The sequence below is a fragment of the Dendropsophus ebraccatus genome, chromosome 9 (assembly GCF_027789765.1).
Source record: "Dendropsophus ebraccatus isolate aDenEbr1 chromosome 9, aDenEbr1.pat, whole genome shotgun sequence".
Taxonomy (NCBI): domain Eukaryota; kingdom Metazoa; phylum Chordata; class Amphibia; order Anura; family Hylidae; genus Dendropsophus; species Dendropsophus ebraccatus.
In genome coordinates, this window is record NC_091462.1 from 84316939 (window position 1) to 84339741 (window position 22803).

At 42.1% G+C, this 22803-nt stretch overlaps 1 protein-coding gene across 3 annotated transcripts in view; it reads left to right on the forward strand.

The window, feature by feature from the left end:
- The window catches only part of SYT17 (synaptotagmin 17), a 76092-nt gene extending 54153 nt beyond the window's left edge, over positions 1-21939 (forward strand). For all 3 annotated transcript variants that reach the window (XM_069981960.1, XM_069981961.1, XM_069981958.1), the window contains exon 8: positions 19829-21939. In XM_069981960.1, coding sequence (XP_069838061.1) covers positions 19829-20025 — 197 coding nt within the window. In that variant the 3' untranslated portion in view covers positions 20026-21939. The remainder of the gene's footprint in view (positions 1-19828) is intronic.
- Positions 21940-22803: the final 864 nt, after the last annotated feature.

Sequence of the window (22803 nt, forward strand, 5' to 3'; positions counted from 1 at the left end):
CGGCGTGTGAGACCGGCCGTTCCGTGAACCCGGCCGCGTCACGGAACGGCCGGTCTCAGCCCGGATCATCCTGGCCGGTACTTAAGTACCGGCCGGGTGATCCTTCCGGCCGCGGAGCTCTGATGTGGGCGCATCAGCGCGCCCGCATCAGAGCTTCCCATAGCCTACAGTGAAGCAAGCGGCCAGAGCCGCTCGCTTTACTGTGTGAACTGACAGGTCTTTCTGCGGCTGGAATTCACTGAATTCCAGCCGCAGAAAACTGACATGTCAGTTTTTTCCGGCGCCGCATGGGATCCCGGCCGGAGTGTATACGATGTATATACGCTCCAGCCGGGATCCCATTGAAAATAAGGCTATGTTTCACCCTCCAAACTACGGCTGTAGTTCTGCAACGAAAACTACGGCCGTAGTTTTACGTAGTGTGAACATAGCCTTACAATGGAAGAAAAGTTGACATAGTCCGTACATCATATTTTTTTTTTTACAGCTAAGCAATATGTCCAAGGGCTGCTACTGCCAGTCAGTCTCCTCAACTTTATCCAGACTGAGGTGCAATATCATACACACAAGATTGGCACTCTTTCTGGGGGGGAAAAAAAGTTTTTTGTATTTTTTTCAGGATTTCACCTAGAATTGCAGGATGGTTAACACTACTGCAACTAAACACATGCTGGGGTAAAAGCCGTGTGAAGCCCCCTTGGCTGTAGTCCTATGACTGAGTCCAGCTCTTCAAGCAAATGAACAGAGAAAAAATAATAACAATCTATAGTAGAAGGCTAAATGTAAGAATTGCAATATTCTTAGGGCTGGATAATTATCCAGAGACACCAATGATGGGGTTAAACAGAGCCAGACAGCAGAGGGCAAGTGCTTGTGGCCTAGAGGGATTGGAGTTTATTTCTGCCTGTATTTGTCAATCACTGAGGAAGTGCGAGAAAGGCTTTGGCCATTATGGAGGCATTCCTGTCACTCACTGTCACAGCTCATTGTGGAGCAGCACAGAATGTGGCTCATATGTTGTTGGGTATCCTGGTTATCCCATCACTAAACAGTTATAGTGCATGATACTTGTATACTGAGGGCTTCCCTTAGGTGATATAGAAATAGTAAGATACTTAGAGGTTAATGGGTAATGCAAATGAAAGTCTCCATGATGTACAGAGGCATAACGCAGCACCCATGGTGTCCTTTGCAGCCCCACTGTTCAGTGGCACTATACACACTGAGGCTGCAGAGAGTCCATGTATTTCTATAAAGGTACTGTGCATACGGTCCTTCCTGCCAAATGTAGCCAGTAAGTCCAGCAGTGTACACAGTAAAATGAAACGAAAATACGGCAGTGTGAACAGGTGAAAAGGTGGTTTTCTTTTTGCAAAAGCAGGAGGTAAAAAAGAGAATGTTTGTAATTTATCCTTATCCATTGTAGCCATTATTCTATATCAGTGCTTCTCAAACTTTTTCTACTGGAGCCTCACCCAACAGACCAAGGCAATGCCCGGGCCTCACCAGACTGACCAAAAGGGTGCCTGGGCCTCACTATCTGTCCATTTAAAAGCTGAAAATAATGCTAGGGCTACCTTTCACCCGTCTCCCAAGCTCTAGATCATGGGGCTCCAAACTGCGACCCTGCAGCTGTTGAAAAACTACATTTCCCATTGTGCCTGGACAGCCAAATCCAAAGCTTTAGCTGTCAAGGCATTATGGGAGTTGTAGTTTCGCAACAGCTGGAGAGCCGCAGTTTGGAGACCCATGCTCTAGATAGTAATAAAGCAAGTTTGAAATACATTAATAATGTTGCTAAAATGGAGATTTTGGAGGACTGTGCAGATCATAGTTACTTTTGTGAAAACTGGCTCCCCAGCTGGGCCTCACCAACAACTAGGGGGCGCCTCACTGGTGAGACCCGCCTCACAGCTTGAGAAGCACTGTTCTATATGGTGTGCGCACTGCCAGCCAATTTCCCATTGACTTCAATAAAGCGCATTATTATATTGAAAATAAAAAGCAGACCATCAGAAATATTTTATGTGTTACATGAATTTGGTGAAGAATTTCCACTAACCTGTTTTAAAATGTTAAAGGGAACCAATCAACACAAGTGTGGTATTTATTATTATTATTATTTTTTTACAGTAGGACACTATGGACAACTTATGCCATTCTATATTAGTAGGAATCAAATCACAAAACAAAAAACAAAGTTCGGACAGAGCATAACCTGACATTTTTGATGGAGACCCGTCAATAATGTTATATGTATGGTGTCCTGACATGATGCCTAAGGAGAGAAGGATCTGGTGGTTAAAATTGAGCTTGCCTGATTCTTTTTTCTTAGGTGAGATCACCACCAAAGGTTCCTGGCAGCGACTCACCTCATTCTCTTTCCCTTAAAAAAACATGCATGTTTGGCAGAATCAATCAATGATGAGCGTACTGTATGGGAATGGGGTGCTTAGGAGAGATGGCTGTCAGATCAAATGCTCTTTAGAGCACCCATGAATGATCATTCTTTTATTGCATAAAGAAGTATTCAGAACTGTGAGCCCAAATTAAAACCTAATAAAAACCTAATAGCACTGTCAACCCCCTGGTCTAATAAAGGACCACTCACTCAGATACTAGGTAGATGAAGGCAGTGGAGGCCGTAATGATATACTCACACGGCACACAAGATGTGCTATGATCTTAGCAATATGTTCCTGGTAAACCCAAAACTGTAACCTTTGTAATTTATTAAGGATATGAGGGTCTTCTCAGAATTTTTCATGGACATGTATAAGATCACTACATAAAAGCATGATGAAAATACTCCAAAAATTATATTTCATTTGAGGGGAACCTGACTTGTCGAGGGTCAATTTACTTGTTGATCTATCCACTTATGCTATGTTTACATGGAACGATAATTCGCCCGATCGTACGATTAACGATTTCAAAGTAACGATTTTTTTTTTTATAATGATCAGCGTTTAGACGGAATGATATATCATACGGAAAATTTGTTTTGCGATCGCATAAGCCTATCTCACACATAGGAAAAAGCGGTGAACGACTGTTTATACGGAACGATCTGTGAATTTTTTGAGAACGACAAACGACGATTTAAGAACATGTTAAAAGATCAAAATGAACGATTTCGCTCGTTCGATCGTTCGCTGCGTTTACACGTACGATTATCGTTCGAATTAGATTGTTATCGTGCAAATTCACACGATAATCGTTCGGTGTAAACGCAGCATTAGAGCCACCAATATTGGCTAGTTTCACGATAAATTGACTACAATAGTTGCACAGTGACCAATGCATGGTACAAATCATCAGGGGTCTCTGGATCTGGCCTTATGATGGCATCTTCTTTGCATCTACATGTAATGTTAGCAGTAAGCAGTCGCATGACTTTACACTCTTATCGTGACTTGGGTTTAAACATAGCCGGTAGGAAATGTGACTAGAGAGACAGATTTGTCACTATCCTTAAGTTTAACAAGGTGATGCACATCTCACGGATGATCCTTTAAATGCAGCAGGCAGAACACATTATGAAGCTTTTACTCTCTGGCCTGATGGATTGTGGAAAGGCCTCTAGGCATATTAATGTCTTTGCCAAAAATTTCATTGCTAAAGTGCAACTGATCAATCATCTCAAGAATGCCCTTTAAGATCTCAGATATGTGTAGTACAATAGCAGCAATGAAGAACGTGTTAATATTCATAGCAAAACCAAAGACAGTAATATAAAATAAAACAGTTTTTTATCCACCTAATACAAGGCATAGCCATAGTGTAAACTATTCAATTTACTTCTCTTGTATTGATTTTGATTTTATGTTTTCTTCTTAGTTCACATACAAATCTAAATTTAAAGTGGAAATCCAGTCAAAATTAGGTCTCCACTCTGCGATTACCGCTGACTGTATTTACAGAGCACATATATACCTTTGACACTACTTATAAAGTTTCTCCAGTGATTTGTTGTCACTTTCATCTAGACAGTTGTATCAGATTTCCAATAACAGGAACATTGCCACAGAGATGCAAATCATCTATAGGTGTTCTATTACTAAAATTGCCTCTCTTTACTTGAAGAAACGGATAACAAATTCAAGATGGAGGAATAAATTGTTGTGTTTTTGGTCAGTCTTTTTTCAACCAAAACCAGGAGCGGGTTTGAAAAACATTTATTTCCATTACAATTTTGCCCTGTTAGTTCCAATCCTAATTTTGGTTAAAAAAAAATCACCAAAAGACTGAAAGAAATACTATGGGGGACATGTATCAAGTGTCGTACATATGTTTTTCGGCGTAAAGAGCCGATTTGCGAATATTGTATTTGCAAAATGCCCACTTTGCGAATAAAATATTCGCAAACCGGCTCTTTATGCCGGGTACGTCGGGGGGGGGGGGCCTTGAGGGGGTGTGGAGGGGGTGGAACGGGGGGCGCGGACTCATAGTGCAATTCACTATTTTTTTCTCTAAAAGATACGCCGAAAGCCTACTCCAGTCCTTAGCTGGCGTAGGTTTTCGGCCGGAGCGCACGGGATTTATGTAGAGGCAGTCTGCCGTAGCGCCGGAGATGCGGGGACATTTTTAAGTCCGGCGTAAAAAACGTCGGACTTAATAAATGTCCCCCTATGTGTTAACATAGCCGGACACTTTGTAAAAGAGAAGCTCCCATAGAAGTCTATAGGAGCGCAGTAATTCCTGATTCTTTCCTGATCTTTCCTTAGAAAATCCTGAAGACACTCCTGATGGCTTCCTGAACGTAAAAACTGGTTACTATCAGAAAATTCTGATAGTTTCCTGAAGGCCTTCTGATCTGGATATCCTGACAGTAAAAACTGACACGGACGTGTGGAGGGGGCCTTAGGAGGTGGTTGTCTAGATCGGTCAATTCCCTTAATCATAGGTGAATTGAAGGCTTGGAAATACCACCAGAGTACACTTCTTCTACCAGTAGAACATCATAAACTTTCTTTCACGAGTTCCCATAGTTACCATGATTTTTCCATTTTGTCACTGGTATGAACAGCACAGCATGTTATTATGTTATTATTTGGGTGCAATAAAAAGGTTAAAAGATCCTAACTGCACTGTTACCATCTCCCAGTCATAGCATTTCCAGAATGACATCCACATTTGGAACTTTGTCTCTTTCAAAAAATAAGGACAAATTTGTATTAATGTTTTGGCTTTTCGCTTCTCGTCGTGATCATTATTTTCTTTCATCGCCTAAACAGATTTTTTTTTTTAAAACAGAAATTTCAAAAAAAAGCACTGATCATTGCTAGTGAAATGCTGCCCATTCGCCGGCATTACAAAATCTGCCATTTGAAAGGCACTCACCAACTGGGCGCTCACAAAGGATTCTCGGAATGAAAGAAGCTTTGCTGCGAGTGAAGTACTTAGAGCATAGGGAGCCAGCATGAGGCACTAGAAGTAAAAATTCAGTTCTTCATATTAAGGGTTTTATTGTGAATAACCAAGGGTGATTACAGTCTTGTGTTCTGTTCCTCTTAATGCAGTTCTCTTTTCAGAATAGGAAATGCATCATGTATTTCTTGCTGTTAGCTTTTATAAATTGTGATTAAATATTTAACAGCAACCTGAGGCTTATCCAAATTCATTATTTCAGGCTTGTAAGATGTAGCCGACCTGCATCACCAGCTTCCTGTCTGAACTACCATGTATATTCTGCTGAAATCAATGCTATTATCGTTGTATAGTATGTAAAATCATATGTTTAGCATATTGTGCTCTGATTTAGCACTATCATTACGGTCCGTAAGAACATATATACTACTCTGTACTTGTCCAGATTGGGGAGAAAAAATGATTTAATGTACCCTGCATTAATAGAGGGGGGCCTCCATGGTGCAGATTGCTTTTATAGAGTGTCACTCTCTCTACAGGACTGATCTTGTCTTGCATTACACAGGTTACTAAATTATTTGAACAAAAACTGTATAATACTTTCCAGTAATGATCAACAGAGGCAGGCTGGATCGTTGATATGGAGGCTTATAATGTTGCCCCAGTGCTCCTAACAGTCTTACCGGACGATGGAGTAAATAACTAACAGCATCAGAATGGCGCTGAAGATGAAGGCAAGAGACATACCTTCCTCAGCGTCTCCCATGCAGTAGGTTAGATGTGTCTAGATTCCTGTTTCTAGAGGCATATGCAACTTTGTGTTGCCAGTTAAGATTGTGCTACCCGATCCAGTTCATTTAGACTCTTTAGAAGATTCCCACAGATTTGGTAAACTACAGTTTAAAGTACTAAAGTAAACTTTATTGATGGTTGTGGCACAGTCCCACATGCAGGGGCATATGCAGAAAAGAAAGTGATGTCATTTAGCCACAACTCATTTTGACATGATTGTGCTCAGAGGCGGACATATCGCTTGTGCAGCCTGTTCAGCTGCACAGGGGCCCAGGCCAATAGAGGGGTCCGTCAGGCTCAGACTCTAAAGTATCAGGTCAGCATGGCACATGTCTGTAGTGGGCCCTCCAGACTGCATCAGCACCCGGGAAGTGCGGGCTCCATGCTCCTGTTGGGCCCACTTAGTGACTGGATGCTGTGCCCGGTCGGGGCTGGTTCTCTCCTCCTGCACGCTACTGCTGCTGACACCCCCTCCTGTTCTCCACTGTCTGGCATACCTTGTATGAGTGGAAGAGGAGAGAGAGCGTGTGATGACAGACCCCCCCCCCCCCCCCCCTTCTTCTTGTACTCCACTGTCCGGCATACCTTGTGTGAGGAGGAAAGAGAGCATGTGATGACGGGGCTGGAGGGATCCTGCAGGGTTATGGCTGCCAGGGACGGGGGGTGGTGACGGGCTGCAGGGATCTTGCAGGGTTATGGCTGTCAGGGACAGGACTGTGAAGAGGAGCAGGAAGCTGTAAGGTTGTAAGATAGATGGTGGACTGTGTAAGAGAAAGCACAGAGCCCCCACCCCCCTCTCTGGTGCTGTAAGTTTTATTGTAAGTTTATGCCTTTTTAGCCAATATCTGTGCCCCTCTCCCCCCTACAGCATGGTTGTTTTTCTTTTTCATCTCCCCCCTAAGTAGCCACATACAGTACATGTCTCCCACCTGTGCAGCCACATACAGTACGTGTCTCCCACCTGTGCAGCCACATGCAGTACATGTCCCCAACTGTGCAGCCACATACAGTACATGTCCCCAACTGTGCAGCCACATACAGTATGTGTCTCCCACCTGTGCAGCCACATACAGTACGTGTCTCCCACCTGTGCAGCCACATACAGTACATGTCTCCCACCTGTGCAGCCACATACAGTACGTGTCTCCCACCTGTGCAGCCACATACAGCACATCTCCCCAACTGTGCAGCCACATACCGTATGTGTCTCCCACCTGTGCAGCCACATACAGTACGTGTCTCCCACCTGTGCAGCCACATACAGTACGTGTCTCCCAACTGTGCAGCCACATGCAGTACATGTCCCCAACTGTGCAGCCACATACAGTACATGTCCCCAACTGTGCAGCCACATACAGTATGTGTCTCCCACCTGTGCAGCCACATACAGTACGTGTCTCCCACCTGTGCAGCCACATACAGTACATGTCTCCCACCTGTGCAGCCACATACAGTACGTGTTTCCCACCTGTGCAGCCACATGCAGTACATGTCCCCAACTGTGCAGCCACATATAGTACATGTCCCCAACTGTGCAGCCACATACAGTATGTGTCTCCCACCTGTGCAGCCACATACAGTACGTGTCTCCCACCTGTGCAGCCACATATAGTACGTGTCTCCCACCTGTGCAGCCACATACAGTACAGGTCTCCCACCTGTGCAGCCACATACAGTACGTGTCTCCCACCTGTGCAGCCACATACAGTATGTGTCTCCCACCTGTGCAGCCACATACAGTACATGTCCCCAACTGTGCAGCCACATACAGTATGTGTCTCCCACCTGTGCAGCCACATACAGTACGTGTCTCCCACCTGTGCAGCCACATACAGTACGTGTCTCCCACCTGTGCAGCCACATACAGTACGTGTCTCCCACCTGTGCAGCCACATACAGTACGTGTCTCCCACCTGTGCAGCCACATACAGTACATGTTTCCCACCTGTGCAGCCACACACAGTACAGGTCTCCCACCTGTGCAGCCACATACAGTACATGTATCCCACCTGTGCCCCAACAGTGATTAAGGTCCCATGTGTTCTATCCCCCAGTAGTTCTGCTCTGTGGTCACTTCCATATTCTGACCTATATATTCTGATCCCCCACACAGCATCCAGTGTATAATGAACCCAGGACCCTCCAAGTACAACAGCTGGAAACACTACAACTCCCAGCATTTACTGCAGTCTTCAGCCCTCGGGATGTGCTGGGATTTGAACTACAAATAAGTAGACAACTCAAGGGGTTGAAACTACAACTCCCAGCATTCTCTGAGAGCTTCATGAGTGTACATTGGACTAGCATAATGTTACCCATGGTCACCAGGAATGCCCCTATAAACAATGCTAATAACATTCTCCTCCTTAAAGGGGAACTCCAGGTAGAGGTTAAAAAAATGAAACTTCTGCAGAAGCATAAAGCATTACTTACCTATCTATCCCAGTTTTGAAACTACCAAAAATCCACTTGTTTGTTTCTGTTCTTCCTGGTTTGGCATTTCCCAGAATGCAATGCTTTCCCTCATGTGACCATCACAGCCCCCACCCATCACAATCAGTAAAATTAGTGCAGCAGCTGCTTCTGGATGGTTAGAGATGGTGAATCACTCAGGGGATTGGGTTATCCAGCCAAGCCTCCTGTGACATCACGCCCTGCCCCCTGTCTGCGTCATCAGCAAACACACACAATGTGAAACAGAGGCATGGAAGATTTGTCTCCTAGGGGGGGATAGCAGAGGGAGCAGGAGACAATGTGAATTGCCACAGGGGCCATTTTTCTTCACTTCCTGGATTCTATTAGCTACCAGTGTGGCAGAACCGTACACATACAGTAATAGCTGGGTTCACACTACGTATATTTCAGTCAGTATTGTGGTCCTCATATTGCAACCAAAACCAGGAGTGGATTAAAAACACAGAAAGGATCTGTTCACACTATAGTGAAATTGGATAGATGGCCGCCATATAACATTAAATAACTGCCATTATTTCAATATAACAGCCGTTGTTTTAAAATAACAGCAAATATTTGCCATTAAATGACGGCCATCCACTCAATTTCAACATTGTGTGAACAGATCCTTTCTGTGTTTTTAATCCACTCCTGGTTTTGGTTGCAATATGAGGACCACAATACTGACTGAACTATACGTAGTGTGAACCCAGCCTGGCCACATTGTATAGACACATCTATATACCTTTTAATGTACTTTTAATAGAAAACAAGTTTTTCTTACCTGGAGTTCCCCTTTAACAATCTCAAAGGAATTGTATAAGACTACAAAAATGGTACGTGCCACTTTTGTCGATGGGCAGTGCCACTTTTGGTATGTTCCACTTTGTCCATGGGCAGTGTTGCAGTGTTGCAATATAATTGTGTAGTGCGAGGCTAAGGATCAGATAGTTTAGAAATGGTAAAAAATGGTAAGTTTACAGAGATGAAAAAGTAACCCAGGAACCAAACCTTCATTTGTAGTTCTATCTTCAATTCCACATAGTCATGAATTTCTTTCTACTTTACAGCATCCTGCCCAATGTCTTCCCAACATGCATAAATATGTCTCTAAAATATACTGGCATATACTGATGTGTCATACTTTGTTTTATAGGGAAGTGAAATATCTAAAAAAAAATAATAGATGTTTGCTGTTGTGAAGTATTATTTAGTTACAGTATACTGCCTAACTAGGGTATAAAGGGAAGCCAAGTCCCGTAAGTCCGATATTTGTATATGTAATTAACTCACACCATGATATATATAGAGTCATATGTCCCAGATAACTGTCACATACTATTAATTTCAAGTCTTATTACTGTCCTACATGGGAAGCCTCCCAGCATGGCGTCTATCATGGCTTCATTATACAGAGGTCCCACTGCTGGTTGCATTGTTAATGTAAGGGAAGACAGAAGTAGAGCGGAGTGATAAAACTGGTGACATTGCACACAACTATATATAGTAATAAGCACGTGAATATACCTTATCACAAGGCAATCAGCACAGTGACAGGTCACCTACTTTAATTGGATTCACTGATCATCTGGTTAATAGTATCTTTACTGTTTGGGGCTGCGTTCACACTACGTATATATCAGTCAGTATACGTATATTTCAGTCAGTATATTTCAGTCAGTATTGCAACCAAAATTAGGAGTGGATTAAAAACACAGAAAGGCTCTGTTCACGCAAAGTTGAAATTGAGTGGATGGCCGCCATTTAATGGCAAATATTTGCTGTTATTTTAGAACAACGGCTGTTATATTGAAATAATGGCGGTTATTTATTGTTATATGGCGGCCATCCACTCAATTTCACCATTGTGTGGACAGATCCTTTCTGTGTTTTAATCCACTCCTGGTTTTGGTTGCAATACTGACTGAAATATACGTAGTGTGAACGCAGCCCTTTAAAATGTAATGTGTTCAAATCCCCCAACACTTTACTGCAAAGTGAAACCAAGTGGTCACTTGTTGTGTGGGATGATAGCATCTGACACAAGCCAGGGACTTCTGTTATAAGGATCTTCACCACCCTGTGGAGGTCTTTGCGTTTATTCTGCAATTTTGGCACTATGTGATTCGTATTTACAGAGCCATGATTAAGGGCAAGCATGCCCGAAACATGTCGGCCTTTTAAATTAATTTATAATAAAGCAATCGTTGATTTTATGAGAGATGGAGATTTTAGCAACCCAGGGGGGGGGGGGGGCAAGGTTTGAAGCACCACATGGGCACCCCACCACCACATACTAGGAGTCTTAGTCGGTGCAGTTAGGTAGATTAGAGAGTGTTGTACATTGTGCAGATGTCCTACTGGAGGGATAACAGAATTACTGACAAGACTTAAACACAGAATAGTTTACTGAATCAGCTGAAGGACACTACAAGATATCATGTTGGTAGATAAGATGAACATTTCTCACACTCAGAACACAATAGTTGATTGAGATATGCTGGAATACAGTTGTAGAGCATTTAGTTAGTTGAAATAGACTTTTAGTGGTACAACGAGGATGTATTATAGTATCAATTTTGCCCTCCAGTCACGATCCACAATTCTCCATTAAATCCATGGAAAACTATGGCAATATTATTTTTGGCCCACCAAGTACGTACGTAATGTACGTATAGAAGCAGGGACTTCCTGCTCCTGTACAGAAGAGCGCCGCACATCTCACCTGCGGGCAACTCGCGATGACGTAATCTTGTCACGCGCCACCCGCAAGAAGCAGCAGTCATTACTAGAGATGAGCGAACCTGCCGGATTTCTGGTTCGTACAAACTAGAAATCTCGGCATCTGACTCCCGCTGTCTGCCGACTCCGTGCAGCTAGTGGATACAGCCTAAGGAACGCCTAGAAAACTGGGATACAGCCTATGGCAAGTTCGCTCATCTCTAGTCATTACAGGAGGACTGGTGAGTGGAATTTTTTTTTTACTTGAATTTGGTACAGACTAGGGACATTACTTTAGGGACAGAGGGGTTAATCACAATGCAGGGGGAGAAGGCCTGAAGAGAGGAACAACAGCTGCAGGGGTATTTTTACTGTATGATGGCCCAGGAGGTATTATAACTGCATGGGAGAACAGGTGAAATTATTACTGCATGGGGGCATTAGGGACATTACTACTGCATGGGGGGGATTAGGGATATTTTTACTGCATAGGGGCATTAGGGACATTATTACTGTATTGGGCACAGGAGGAAATATTACTGTATAGGGGCATTAGGGCCATTATTACTGTATGGGGGCATTAGGGCCATTAATACTGTATGGAGTACAGGAGGGATTATTACTGCATGGTGGCATTAGGGACATTATTACTGTATTGTGGCATTAGGGACATGAATGCAACTGTCATGAATGCAACTTTGGCGCAGTCCTCGGTGCGTAAGGTACGACCGAGACTGCGATTTCGGCGATGTTCGTTTTGTCTTGTCTATTGTTTCACGTATCCAGGCCAGGGATCGCCGCCAAGTTGTCCGCTGCCATTTTAGGGCAGATTGCGGCAATTAGGTAGGGACAGTGGGAGGGGCTGAGCTTAGGGCTCACTGTCTCTGTGTTTGGTGTGACTGGTCCTGACAGCAACTTTGTCCAAGCTTTTAATTTTGGCCCACTGTCTATTTGAGTTTGACACCCCTGTTCTAAAACAACCACCTAAAGCCACCCGATTCCCACCCACCCAGCCCCTTGAAAGAGGAAGGAGAGGGAAGGAAAAAAACCCAAAAAAAACATCACAATCACAAAATCTTAGTCTCTATCAGATTCTCGGTCAATCCCTCTCCTCCACCACCCGCCCAGTCTCCAATGCCTTTTCAAGGCCTTAGAAGATGCTTTCTTTGCTAATGTCTCTTCAATTTTTAAAAATTTTTATTTATACAAGCACGCCATTCACCCACAGATGGCACTCCAGTCCCCATCCACTGCCGAGAAATAAGGACCTTAGCCACAAGGGACAAGCGATTCAACAACAATCCAATATCACCATCATTAAGAAATATCCCCCTTATATTTTAATTTCTGCCTATAAAAGTCTATAATTCCTTCCCAGAAGGCAAAGATACCTGGGCATTCCCAAATCAAATGTAAGAAGCCAGCTTGTTCTCTCGCACACCTATGACAATCAGTGTTACTTCTACACCCAATATTAGTTAAGCTCTGTGGAGAGTGATAAATCCTATACAAAGTTTTTAATTGTACCAGGCTATGAGACAGATTCACTGAGGAGGACCTAGCAGTACCAAGAATTAGTTCCCACTCTTCACCTTCTAGTGGGCCCACCTCCTCTAATGTTTTATTTTTCAATCTAACTAACTTTACGCCTCCCCGTTCCCAAATCAAGGACTTGTAAATAAAAGACAGATTTTTTTCCCCCCTAGGCATCTTCCTTAACTTCTCAAAAAATGCATGTGTGTTTATAAGCCATAACTCCAAATTAGTTTCAAATTAGTAGTTATGAAATACACTGAGACCATATCTCAATATATGGCTATCTGTTACCCCAAGTGTCAATTTAAACTTCTCAAAGAACACAGTTTACCTTCCTCCACCATCTGATCAATTCTCTTAAATTACCCCAAACAGGTGCACAGGGTAAACTCCCTTTAACCACACAAATTCTATTTTCATGTTTCTATTCTTTTCTGAATCTTTTTATAAAAGGGGGTAAGATTAGCTTCTTTAAATTTTTTAACATCCGCATGAATTTGGATACCCAGGTATTCCAAAGATTCCCCAGAAGCCAAGATTTTCTCAAAGGACAGGGGAGTCAGTCTCCATCTAAGGGGAGTAGGGAGGACTTTTCCCAGGTAATCCTTAAAGAGGTTATCCAGCACTACAAAAACATGGCCACTTTTTCCCCTACCGTTGTCTCCAGTTCAGGTGTGATTTGCAATTAAGCTCCATTTACTTCAATGGAACTTCAATGGAACTCTGACCGATCCACAATTTTCAGTTTTTGACCCACGGCTCAAGGAGCTAATCTAGAGATTCGTAACAAAGGAGCCGTGCCCTAATCTAGAGATCCCCAGGGGGCAAGGAGGTGGGACTCCCATGGTCTGACCCCACAGTGGATGGGGGACAAGTAAGGAACTATCTGTAAAACCCCTTTAAACATGTTTACCATAAACCAGACAGCAAGTGGCTCTCTATACTCTCCAATGCCAGGGATTCATTTTATTCCCAGTCCAGCCCTGAGCTCCAGTACGCTTGTCCTGTGCACTGCAAATGGCGCTGCCGACGTTTCTAAGGCAAATAGCATAGTTATGTCTGGCACAAGAAAGTAAACATACTGCGAGGAGAGAGCTGCCAGTCATACATTAAACCAAGAATGGGTAATCATCAATGCTCAAGCTGCTGCTGGATTACATCCTCTGTGGTGCAGATGGCTGAGCAACAGGCTAAGGTTATCCGTGCCTGCCCTTCATTTATATATTGTTAAATGTTACCAGCAACAATTTGAGATAAGAACCATTTGTATGTTGGCAACAATTGTTCTTCCAGATTCTAAGCTGCCAGCTGCCCATGAGGGTTGTCACTGGACTCTCTCCACAAAATGAAGAAAATATATTCATTTTCTGTTTTTCTATTGTATTTCTTTAAAATGTTACTTGTTTTAACAAACCAAGGACAAATGGCTGGCATGGACATTATTAGGCTTTACAAGAATTGCTTCATCTTTTAATTTACAGATGAGGTACAATATGGTGTATCCCCCAGATTACCCCCCCCCCCCCTGAGGCACTTTATCATTCAATTACAAAGGTTCTTCTGGTGCCTGGTAAGTAGGTATGGGGGCAGAGCCATAGCAGCGTGTAGTCACCCTGTCTCCACCCTCATGTCGATTATATTGATTGGTATCCTGAGTTCTGGGAACTTAATGTAAAACCCATCACTCCCAATCAAGCATGAGTTACTGGGAGGAGGGTGGAGGCAGCATTATTACATGTCGCAGTGGCTCTGCCCCCATGCCTACTTACCAGGTACCAGGAGCAGGAATTGGGAGAGTCAAATTTAGAAAGTGGCACCCTGCCGCAGTCCAGGATCAGTGTAGAAGATTTGTGTCCGACAGCTATAAGGTACAAAGAAGGGAGAGGTTTATACACCATCTTGGCAATGACTGAGCCACATTGGTTTGCCATGTAGATGCTATGTGTATCACAGTGTGAATATATGTGGGATTCTGAGGGTGCAAGTGCTTGCGATGCTTTGGTTAGAGTAAAAAATTATCTACAGCCAAGTCAATGAGGCATGGCGCTGTATAGACAAGCAATAATTAGGAGAAATACTGGTGGCCTTCCTAGTGACGAGGAGGGTGGGGAGAAAGAAAGGAGAGGCGTCGCAGGCCTAGGGCATGGACGCTGTAGACCACACATGATTGACTCTGCTGCAGATAAAAAGATAATTATTTACCCTACCCTAAGTCACCGATTGCATTTTAAAAGACACGGCCAGGAGGGGCTTATTCTCATCAAACGGACAGTACCAGTGGTTAGGGGGGTTGGTGGATACATAATCACTTTAAGTGTTTGAGTCCCCTTCAGCACTGTCCATTGAACAAGTCCCATAGAAATAAATACACTGTCCATGTTTTACATAGAACTATAGGTAGCTGTGCAGTATTATATTTATTAACAGGAATGGAGAGACAGGTAGCCTGCACTGCATACACGTAAATCCAGTCTATATTGAGCGGAGGCTAATAGTATGACCAATGTGAGGACTGCTGGGGTGCTATGGTGAATAGGTAGAGACATATGACAAGCAATAGGAGAAAATCCAGCACTCACCAGTTGAAGTCTTCAAAGATTTATTGCGTGGAAAACATATGCAGGGAAGGGGAGATGGAACAGTGAAGGTGCAGGCGCATCACCTGGGATAGCTATTTCGGGACTCCTCCCTTCGTCTGGCCTGGCTAGACGAAGGGAGGAGTCCCGAAATAGCTATCCCAGGTGATGCGCCTGCACCTTCACTGTTCCATCTCCCCTTCCCTGCATATGTTTTCCACGCAATAAATCTTTGAAGACTTCAACTGGTGAGTGCTGGATTTTCTCCTATTGCTTATTATATTTATTAAACTGTGATGTATTAACAATTAAATGACAAATCATGATTTTAAAGAATGTTAAATTTAGAATTCAAAATTTCAAAAGTTATATGTAGAACAAAACAGTTTTGTGTCCTTATATTGAATGTTAATCATTAATCCTGTTGAGGGCAGCAAAGTTCTTGTTTGTTTCTTATTTAATATTCTCTTTTGTTGGGAAAGACGCTTAAGACTCTCAGAGGCAGAAACTAGAGTCACTCAGATGTGTAACGTACTATAGCAACACAAAATACTTTACAAAAAATACTATAAAGTACTTTACCAGTTCAATAGACAGACTTGAACTATAAAACAGATCTAGAGTCATGGATCAGGCTGAAAAGATTGTAAGATTTCTACTGTTATATACAGTACTGTAGCTGTTCACCATGCAATTTAGTTATAAAGGACTTTTTACAGGTTTTGTGTTGTATTCACAATAGTTTATAACCCCTTGGTGACATCCACCATACATGTACAGCAGATGTGCCCTGAAAAAATCATAGAGTAGGCTCAGGAGCAGACCACACTTCATGCACATTTACTGTTAGTGACTGGCATCAAAGTTTCCTCCAATTATGTTGATTTAACCCCCTAGATGCCACAATTAGTACATGACATTACCTTGCAATTCAAAGAGATCACTGTGTAATAAGTGTAATAATTAAAAGAGAAGTCCAGCATTTACTAAAAGCATGCAGCCTGCAGGGGGTAAATTAATTTCAAGTACCCACTTACCTCTTCCCATGCCTACGGTGACCAGCTGGAGCCGCTGCGGGACCCCCGCCGAAAGTCATTTTCTCTGAGTTGTAATGATGTCACGACCCAGGGGAAAATACCTGTCCTGGCTGATAGACTGGCCGTTCAGCCAATCAGTAACTGAAGCTGTGTCCCCCACCAGTCACTGACTGGCTGAGCAGTCAGTCCATCAACCGGGTCATGACGTGGACACCCTGAAGACCCCAGAGCTCCAGCCGCTCACCGCAGGGAGAGGTAAGTGTGTACTTGAAATCATTTTCCCCCTCCCCCTGCAGGCTGCCAGCTTTTAGGAAACGCCGGAGTTCTCCTTTAGGCAACTGCATAGTAAAGTCCCCTAGGAGGACTGAAAATGTAATTTTAAAAAAATGTATATTCAAGAAAACTCCCTATAATAAAAAGTCAAATTACTCCGCTTATCCATTTTTTAAAATAAAAAATCACCTTTATATATCTTGCACATCATGTAAAAATACCTTGTTACGGATTTTTTATCACCTCACTTTTATTACAAAACATGGAATAAAAAGTGACACCAAAGTGGTACCAAAATAACTACACATGAAAACAAACCCTTTACCTAGAGCAGGGATGGGGAACCTTCGGCCCTCCAGATGTTGCAAAACTACAATTCCCATAATGCCTGGGCAGCCGAAGCTAAAGCCTCGGCTGCCCAGGCATGATGGGAATTGCAGTTTTGCAATTGGAGGGCCGAAGCTTCCCCCTCCCTGACCTAGAGGGTGACTGCATATTCTTTGCTTATTCTGAGCTACTTATCCCAGAACGAGCAGAGATTCACATGAATCAATGGCAAATTATACTGAAACTTTGCCCATAAAACTTTATATCTATCTGCTCAACAAACTGCTCTATAACATGCTGAATGCAGGTTTCACTACATGTTCAATGTGACAATTTCACTTTAAAGGGATTGGCCACTCCCTGGTGATGTACAGCTATTCTGTTATCATTATTTTTAGGTACTTTACTGAAGCTCCGCCCCCTCAATCCCTGTTGTTTGTGTGCCATCCTGCAGCGATCCCTTCCATAACATGGCTGCCTATGGAGGGACATGTGACCATGATGTCACTCAGCCTCTTCCATAGGAACATACTGTTCACTAGAACAGGTGCAGTGGAAAAGGCAGAGTCATATTCTATGATTATATGCCCCTACATACTCCATGTCATGGACGGGATCAACACAAAGGGTGAACCTTTGGTAGTCATTGGGGGAGAAGTAATCATAGCAGTATAGCACTACATCACTCTCTTTAATCATTCATATGTTTTAAAAAGAAACATGCAGAGAGTGGACAACCCCTTTAGCAAACTGCTGTTGCCTTTTGTGATTCTTATTGTGAGTCTTGTCTGTTTTAGTACAAAAAGGCAATGAATATTAAGTAATTGATCTTTAAAATTGGACAACTCATAAACCTTACCAGTTAGTGCAACTGTAGAAATTCACCGAGGGATAAGCCGATGGGTTACATAGGAGTTTATATTATAGGGTTTATTAGGGTTAATGTATGGAGGATTAAAGGGAGTCTTCAGTGTCATCATGCGGCAGACATTCTCACTTAGAAATGTTCTCAAAACAATGTTTAGAATTAGCTCCTGCCAGAAATGGTACAATTACTCATCTAACATATTACAGATGGGTTGTGTGCCGTGATGTACATAAACCCACGGGTGTTTGTACAATGTCAGTTTTTATGTGAAATCTTCCAACACAACGTCTCAGAAATAAAGGTTACAGTCAAAAAGTTTTGTAATAGTTCTCAAAAATTGGATAATAGGCTAGTTATCTGAATGTGTAATCTCTAAGGAATGCTTGGAGTTTAAAGAGGAACTCCAGGTAGAGCATATAGCATTACTTACCTATCTATCCCAGCTTTGAAACTACCAAAAATCCATCTGATCCATTTGTTTGGGGGGGGGGGGGGGGTTGTTCTGTTTTGTGTTTCTATCCTTCCTAGTTCAGCAGTTCCCAGAATGCAATGCTTTCCCTCAGCTGATCATCACAGCCCCCACCCATCACAATCAGTAAAATTAGTGCTGCACCAGCTTCTGGCCGGTCAGAGATGGTGAATTACTCAGGGGATTGGGGGATCCAGCCAAGCCTCCTGTGACATCACATCCTGCCCCTGTCTGCATCAACAGCCTGTCCTCAAACATACACAATGTGAGACAGAGGCATGGAAGATTTGTCTCCTAAGGTGAAAGAGCAGAAGGAGCAGGAGACAATGTGAATTGGCAAAGGGGCCATTTTTTTCCCCTTCCTGGATTTCTATCAGCTACCAGTGTGGCAGAACCGTACAGATACAGTAATACATTATATAGACACATCTATATAACTTTAAATGTACTTTTAATAGAAAACAAGTTTTTCTTATCCGGAGTTCCCCTTTAAGGGAGCCCTCCTAAGACAGCTGTAGATGTATGGCAGCTAGAAATGGTGCCTATAATCTGCATATTTTGGGTGCTTTTCTCTTGTTGTCTATATAGGTGCATCTTCTCTCTATAACTGTGCTAAATAGTTAGATGTGATATCAGAGCTGTGCTGTGTGGGAGCCAATCAGAAGCCTCCCACTCATGCCCTTCAGTCTGAGGCAGAAACTCCTCCCTCCCTTTTTTCAAGGTGTTTACACTGACTAGGGAGAGACTAGGGACTGACTTGGATTTTATTCAGCCTTACCCGCCACTTACAAAAGGTCAGGCCCTCCACAGTAATAGTAATTAAAGCCATTCTCCAGAATCCTAAACAGGGAATTTCCTCGCTAATAGGGTACATTTATTCATTTTTAGACATCTTTAAAGGGAATCTGTCACTAGCTTTATTCCACCTTAAATGAGGGTAGCATAAACTAGTGACAGAAATGATGAACAGATTGGTGTATTACTTACATCATTTTGTTCAGCCGTTCTCCTAATATGCAGGAGAATAGGATTCTTGCTACACCCCTCCCCCTGTCCCCCAGCTGCTGATTGACAGTTGACTGCCTTTACACAGCATGGATAGATAACTGCCAATCAGTAGCTGGTGGGCAGAGTTTTCTGCTTCTCATGAATATCCAGGACTACTGGGCTCATGCACATAATGGAGAAGACTACTTATTGTCCATGTTATTCAGGAGAATATCTCCGAATTAGCTGCACAGAACAGTGATACATCATTCTGTTCAGCTTCCCGGTCACTATTTTATGCTTCCCTTAGAAAGGACAGCCTAAACCAACTGACAGAGTCTCTTAAAAAAAAGGGTATACTGTTTAGAAATGTTCATTTATTTTTTTATTTAAATATTTTTTTCACCGTATTTTCCAGTGTATGGACACAACATGAAAAGCAGCAACGACTTTATTGGGAGAATAGTGATTGGTCAGTATTCATCGGGATCCCCGGAAACCAACCACTGGCGACGCATGATGAATTCGCACAGGACAGCAGTGGAACAGTGGCATAGCCTGAGGTCCCGGGCAGAATGTGACAGAGTATCCCCAGCATCATTGGAGGTGACGTGAGAGCCAAAGGAAGCGGTCACACTATGCTTACCTGCAAGGAACCATGGGATTGGGAGCGATTCTTCTGCTGCTTCTGATTAAATGGCAGCGTATAGCCTATGTGCCTCAGTAAATATTCATGATGCAAATCATTTGTTAAATGTTGGTCTAATCAGCTTGTTCTGACCACATCTCGCACTCTGCTGATTCTTCTTAGAACTGTCAAGGCATTGTACACCTATTACAATCCCTATTCCGACAATTGTGAGAAACAAAAACACATAGCTGGACATCAGAGGTCCAAAATTGATCTAAGAACTATTAGTGTTATATGAGCTTGCAGCAAACCTATGGGATACTGCCATTCACTCAGCCCATCTTATTCCACTTAAAAGGAGATATTGGTATCTGTGGTTTAACTTGTGAATGTGGTAAAAACTCCTAAAAAAACAACAATCTAATGTATGTGACGGTTATATGAAATGCTGTTTCGTCCCTATACGTTGAATTCTATATTTGTTGACTTGTATGTGCGTGAGTATGTTTCTGTAACACATATCTATATTTATATATTTGTTTATACAGTCAAAACACAAATCCATATTTATAAATATATATATATATTGATTTAAATATAGTAATATAAACAGAGAAATATATATAATATAGTAAAATAAATATATATATATTATAGTAAAGCATATGCCATTTAAAACATCTCCCAGGATACTGGAATACAATTATAACTTTTCCCTTGAAGTGTTACATTGGCTGACACGACTAAATGTTATCTAACATCTTCATAATACATTGGCATTATCTTTTTTAAGTTAAGTTATTAAGTTATTTTAACTTAATTTTTCTGCAATTTATCTATTTTTCCTAACAGGAAACATTTAATAAGTAGGATAGCTCCTGTTAATGTATTTCTTGATATTTCTGTTCTTCTTTGGTTTCTTAGACTTATAACAAAGATGTTAGATTTTACATTTGGTGGCCATTTAGCTTATGCTGAATGGGGTCAACTTAAATAACGTACACAATGTTCCAATTATTCAGCATTTACTTTGGGGTTGGTTACGGATAGGAACGGTTATTCATTGAATGCGGTGGGGTATTTCCCCCACAAGCAGCTCCAGGGGATGTAGAGAAAGAATATGATTATTGGTGTGTGGCATACACAGGTGTCCATACCTGTCTATAGATGGCGGGGAAGGCTTTATAGTAATAAGTACCCGCTGGTATGAAATGTATGTAGAATGAGTAAAAACACAGCACTTAGCACTGTAAAATTGACATATTAAGCAAAATTTGCCAAAAATAGTGTGCACCAAATCACTGTGTAGTGCCACATTTGAACAGTTTTTGTCATAGGCCAGCCCTTGGGTCATGCAAGGAAGGGAAATGCATATAACATGCTTAGCAGGTTGCACCAAATAAACTGTACCACGCAGTGCCCAAGTACGTTTGGTGGATACTCGTGGAAAAAAAAAAAAAAAACTTGTGTGAACCCCCTCCCCAGTAGCAGTGTCATATAATGTGAAGAAACCATACACTGGCCATAGACCTTAGATAATCAATTTTGATCAGTTTTCTGCTATAGTCACCTTCACAGACCTTAAGTATATTTCCATTTAAGATGCACAAGTTTTCTTCTTGTATTGTACCACAACACCATACAGTACAACTAAATCCACGTTACACTCCTAGACTAGCCCTTTAAGGTGGAGCTTCACTTTAAAGATGGTGCATTGAGGATGGAGATTAATGGTTTATGCTTGTGCTTGGAAATACAGCAGAGATGACTATTTTACAATATGCATTTCCATGGCAGTCTCTGGGCACTGTTACATACATTACTGTATATTTCATAAAAGCTGTAGTTTAAGAATGTATATTTATTAAAAATAAATATATATTTATTTGTGCCATCAATATCTTGTATGTGGCGTTTACCTGAAGGATGTGTGAAATGTGTCTGTATAAAATATGAATAATGAAATTTATTGCAATTGATATTTTTTTAAGGTCTTTAGGATTTTGTTAAAGGGGTATTCCACTCAAACATAACTTTTGATATGTTGCTGCCCATGGTGAGACTTACAATTCATTCTATATGTGTTATTATCTATTCAGTCTCCTTCCTCCAGTTCTCAGCTGCTGCTTTTTGCTGAAAAGACAAAAATCTGTGTGTGTGCCTTTCTTTCTGTCTCCCCTCCTCTCCCCTCCCTTCTGAGACAGCTTATGTAAACAAGTCCCTGGCTGGCTTTATCTGCAACATTGTAGCTTCTTTGTAATGCTGGAAGGATTAATCACAGTGAGTTTATCAGCATTTTGACCTCAGAATAACCCTCTCAGCATTACAAAGAAGCTACAATGTTGCAGAGAAATCCAGTTTTTTACATCAGTTGTCTCAGAAGGGAGAGAGAAAAGAAGACAGAAAAGTTCACACAGATTTTAGTGTCTTCAGCAGAAAGCAGCAACTGAGAACTGGGGGAATGAGACTAAATATATAATTAAGTGAAGTATAAAATGAATTGTTAGTCTAACCATGGGCAGCAACATATCAAAAATTATGTTTGAGTGGGGTACCCCTTTAAAGGAAAACTAATTCTAAGGCATTGGCACTTTACATGCAGGCAACTATAAGACGCCAAAGAGGAGCTATAATAGCGGACTTAGAGTTTGAGTTTGCTGTAATTTCTTTGTTTTTTCACACAACCCCTTTAAAGGGACATTGTCCATAAAATGCTTACAGGTAGTCAGCATGTGAGTGCAGATCAGCCACTGTACAGACCC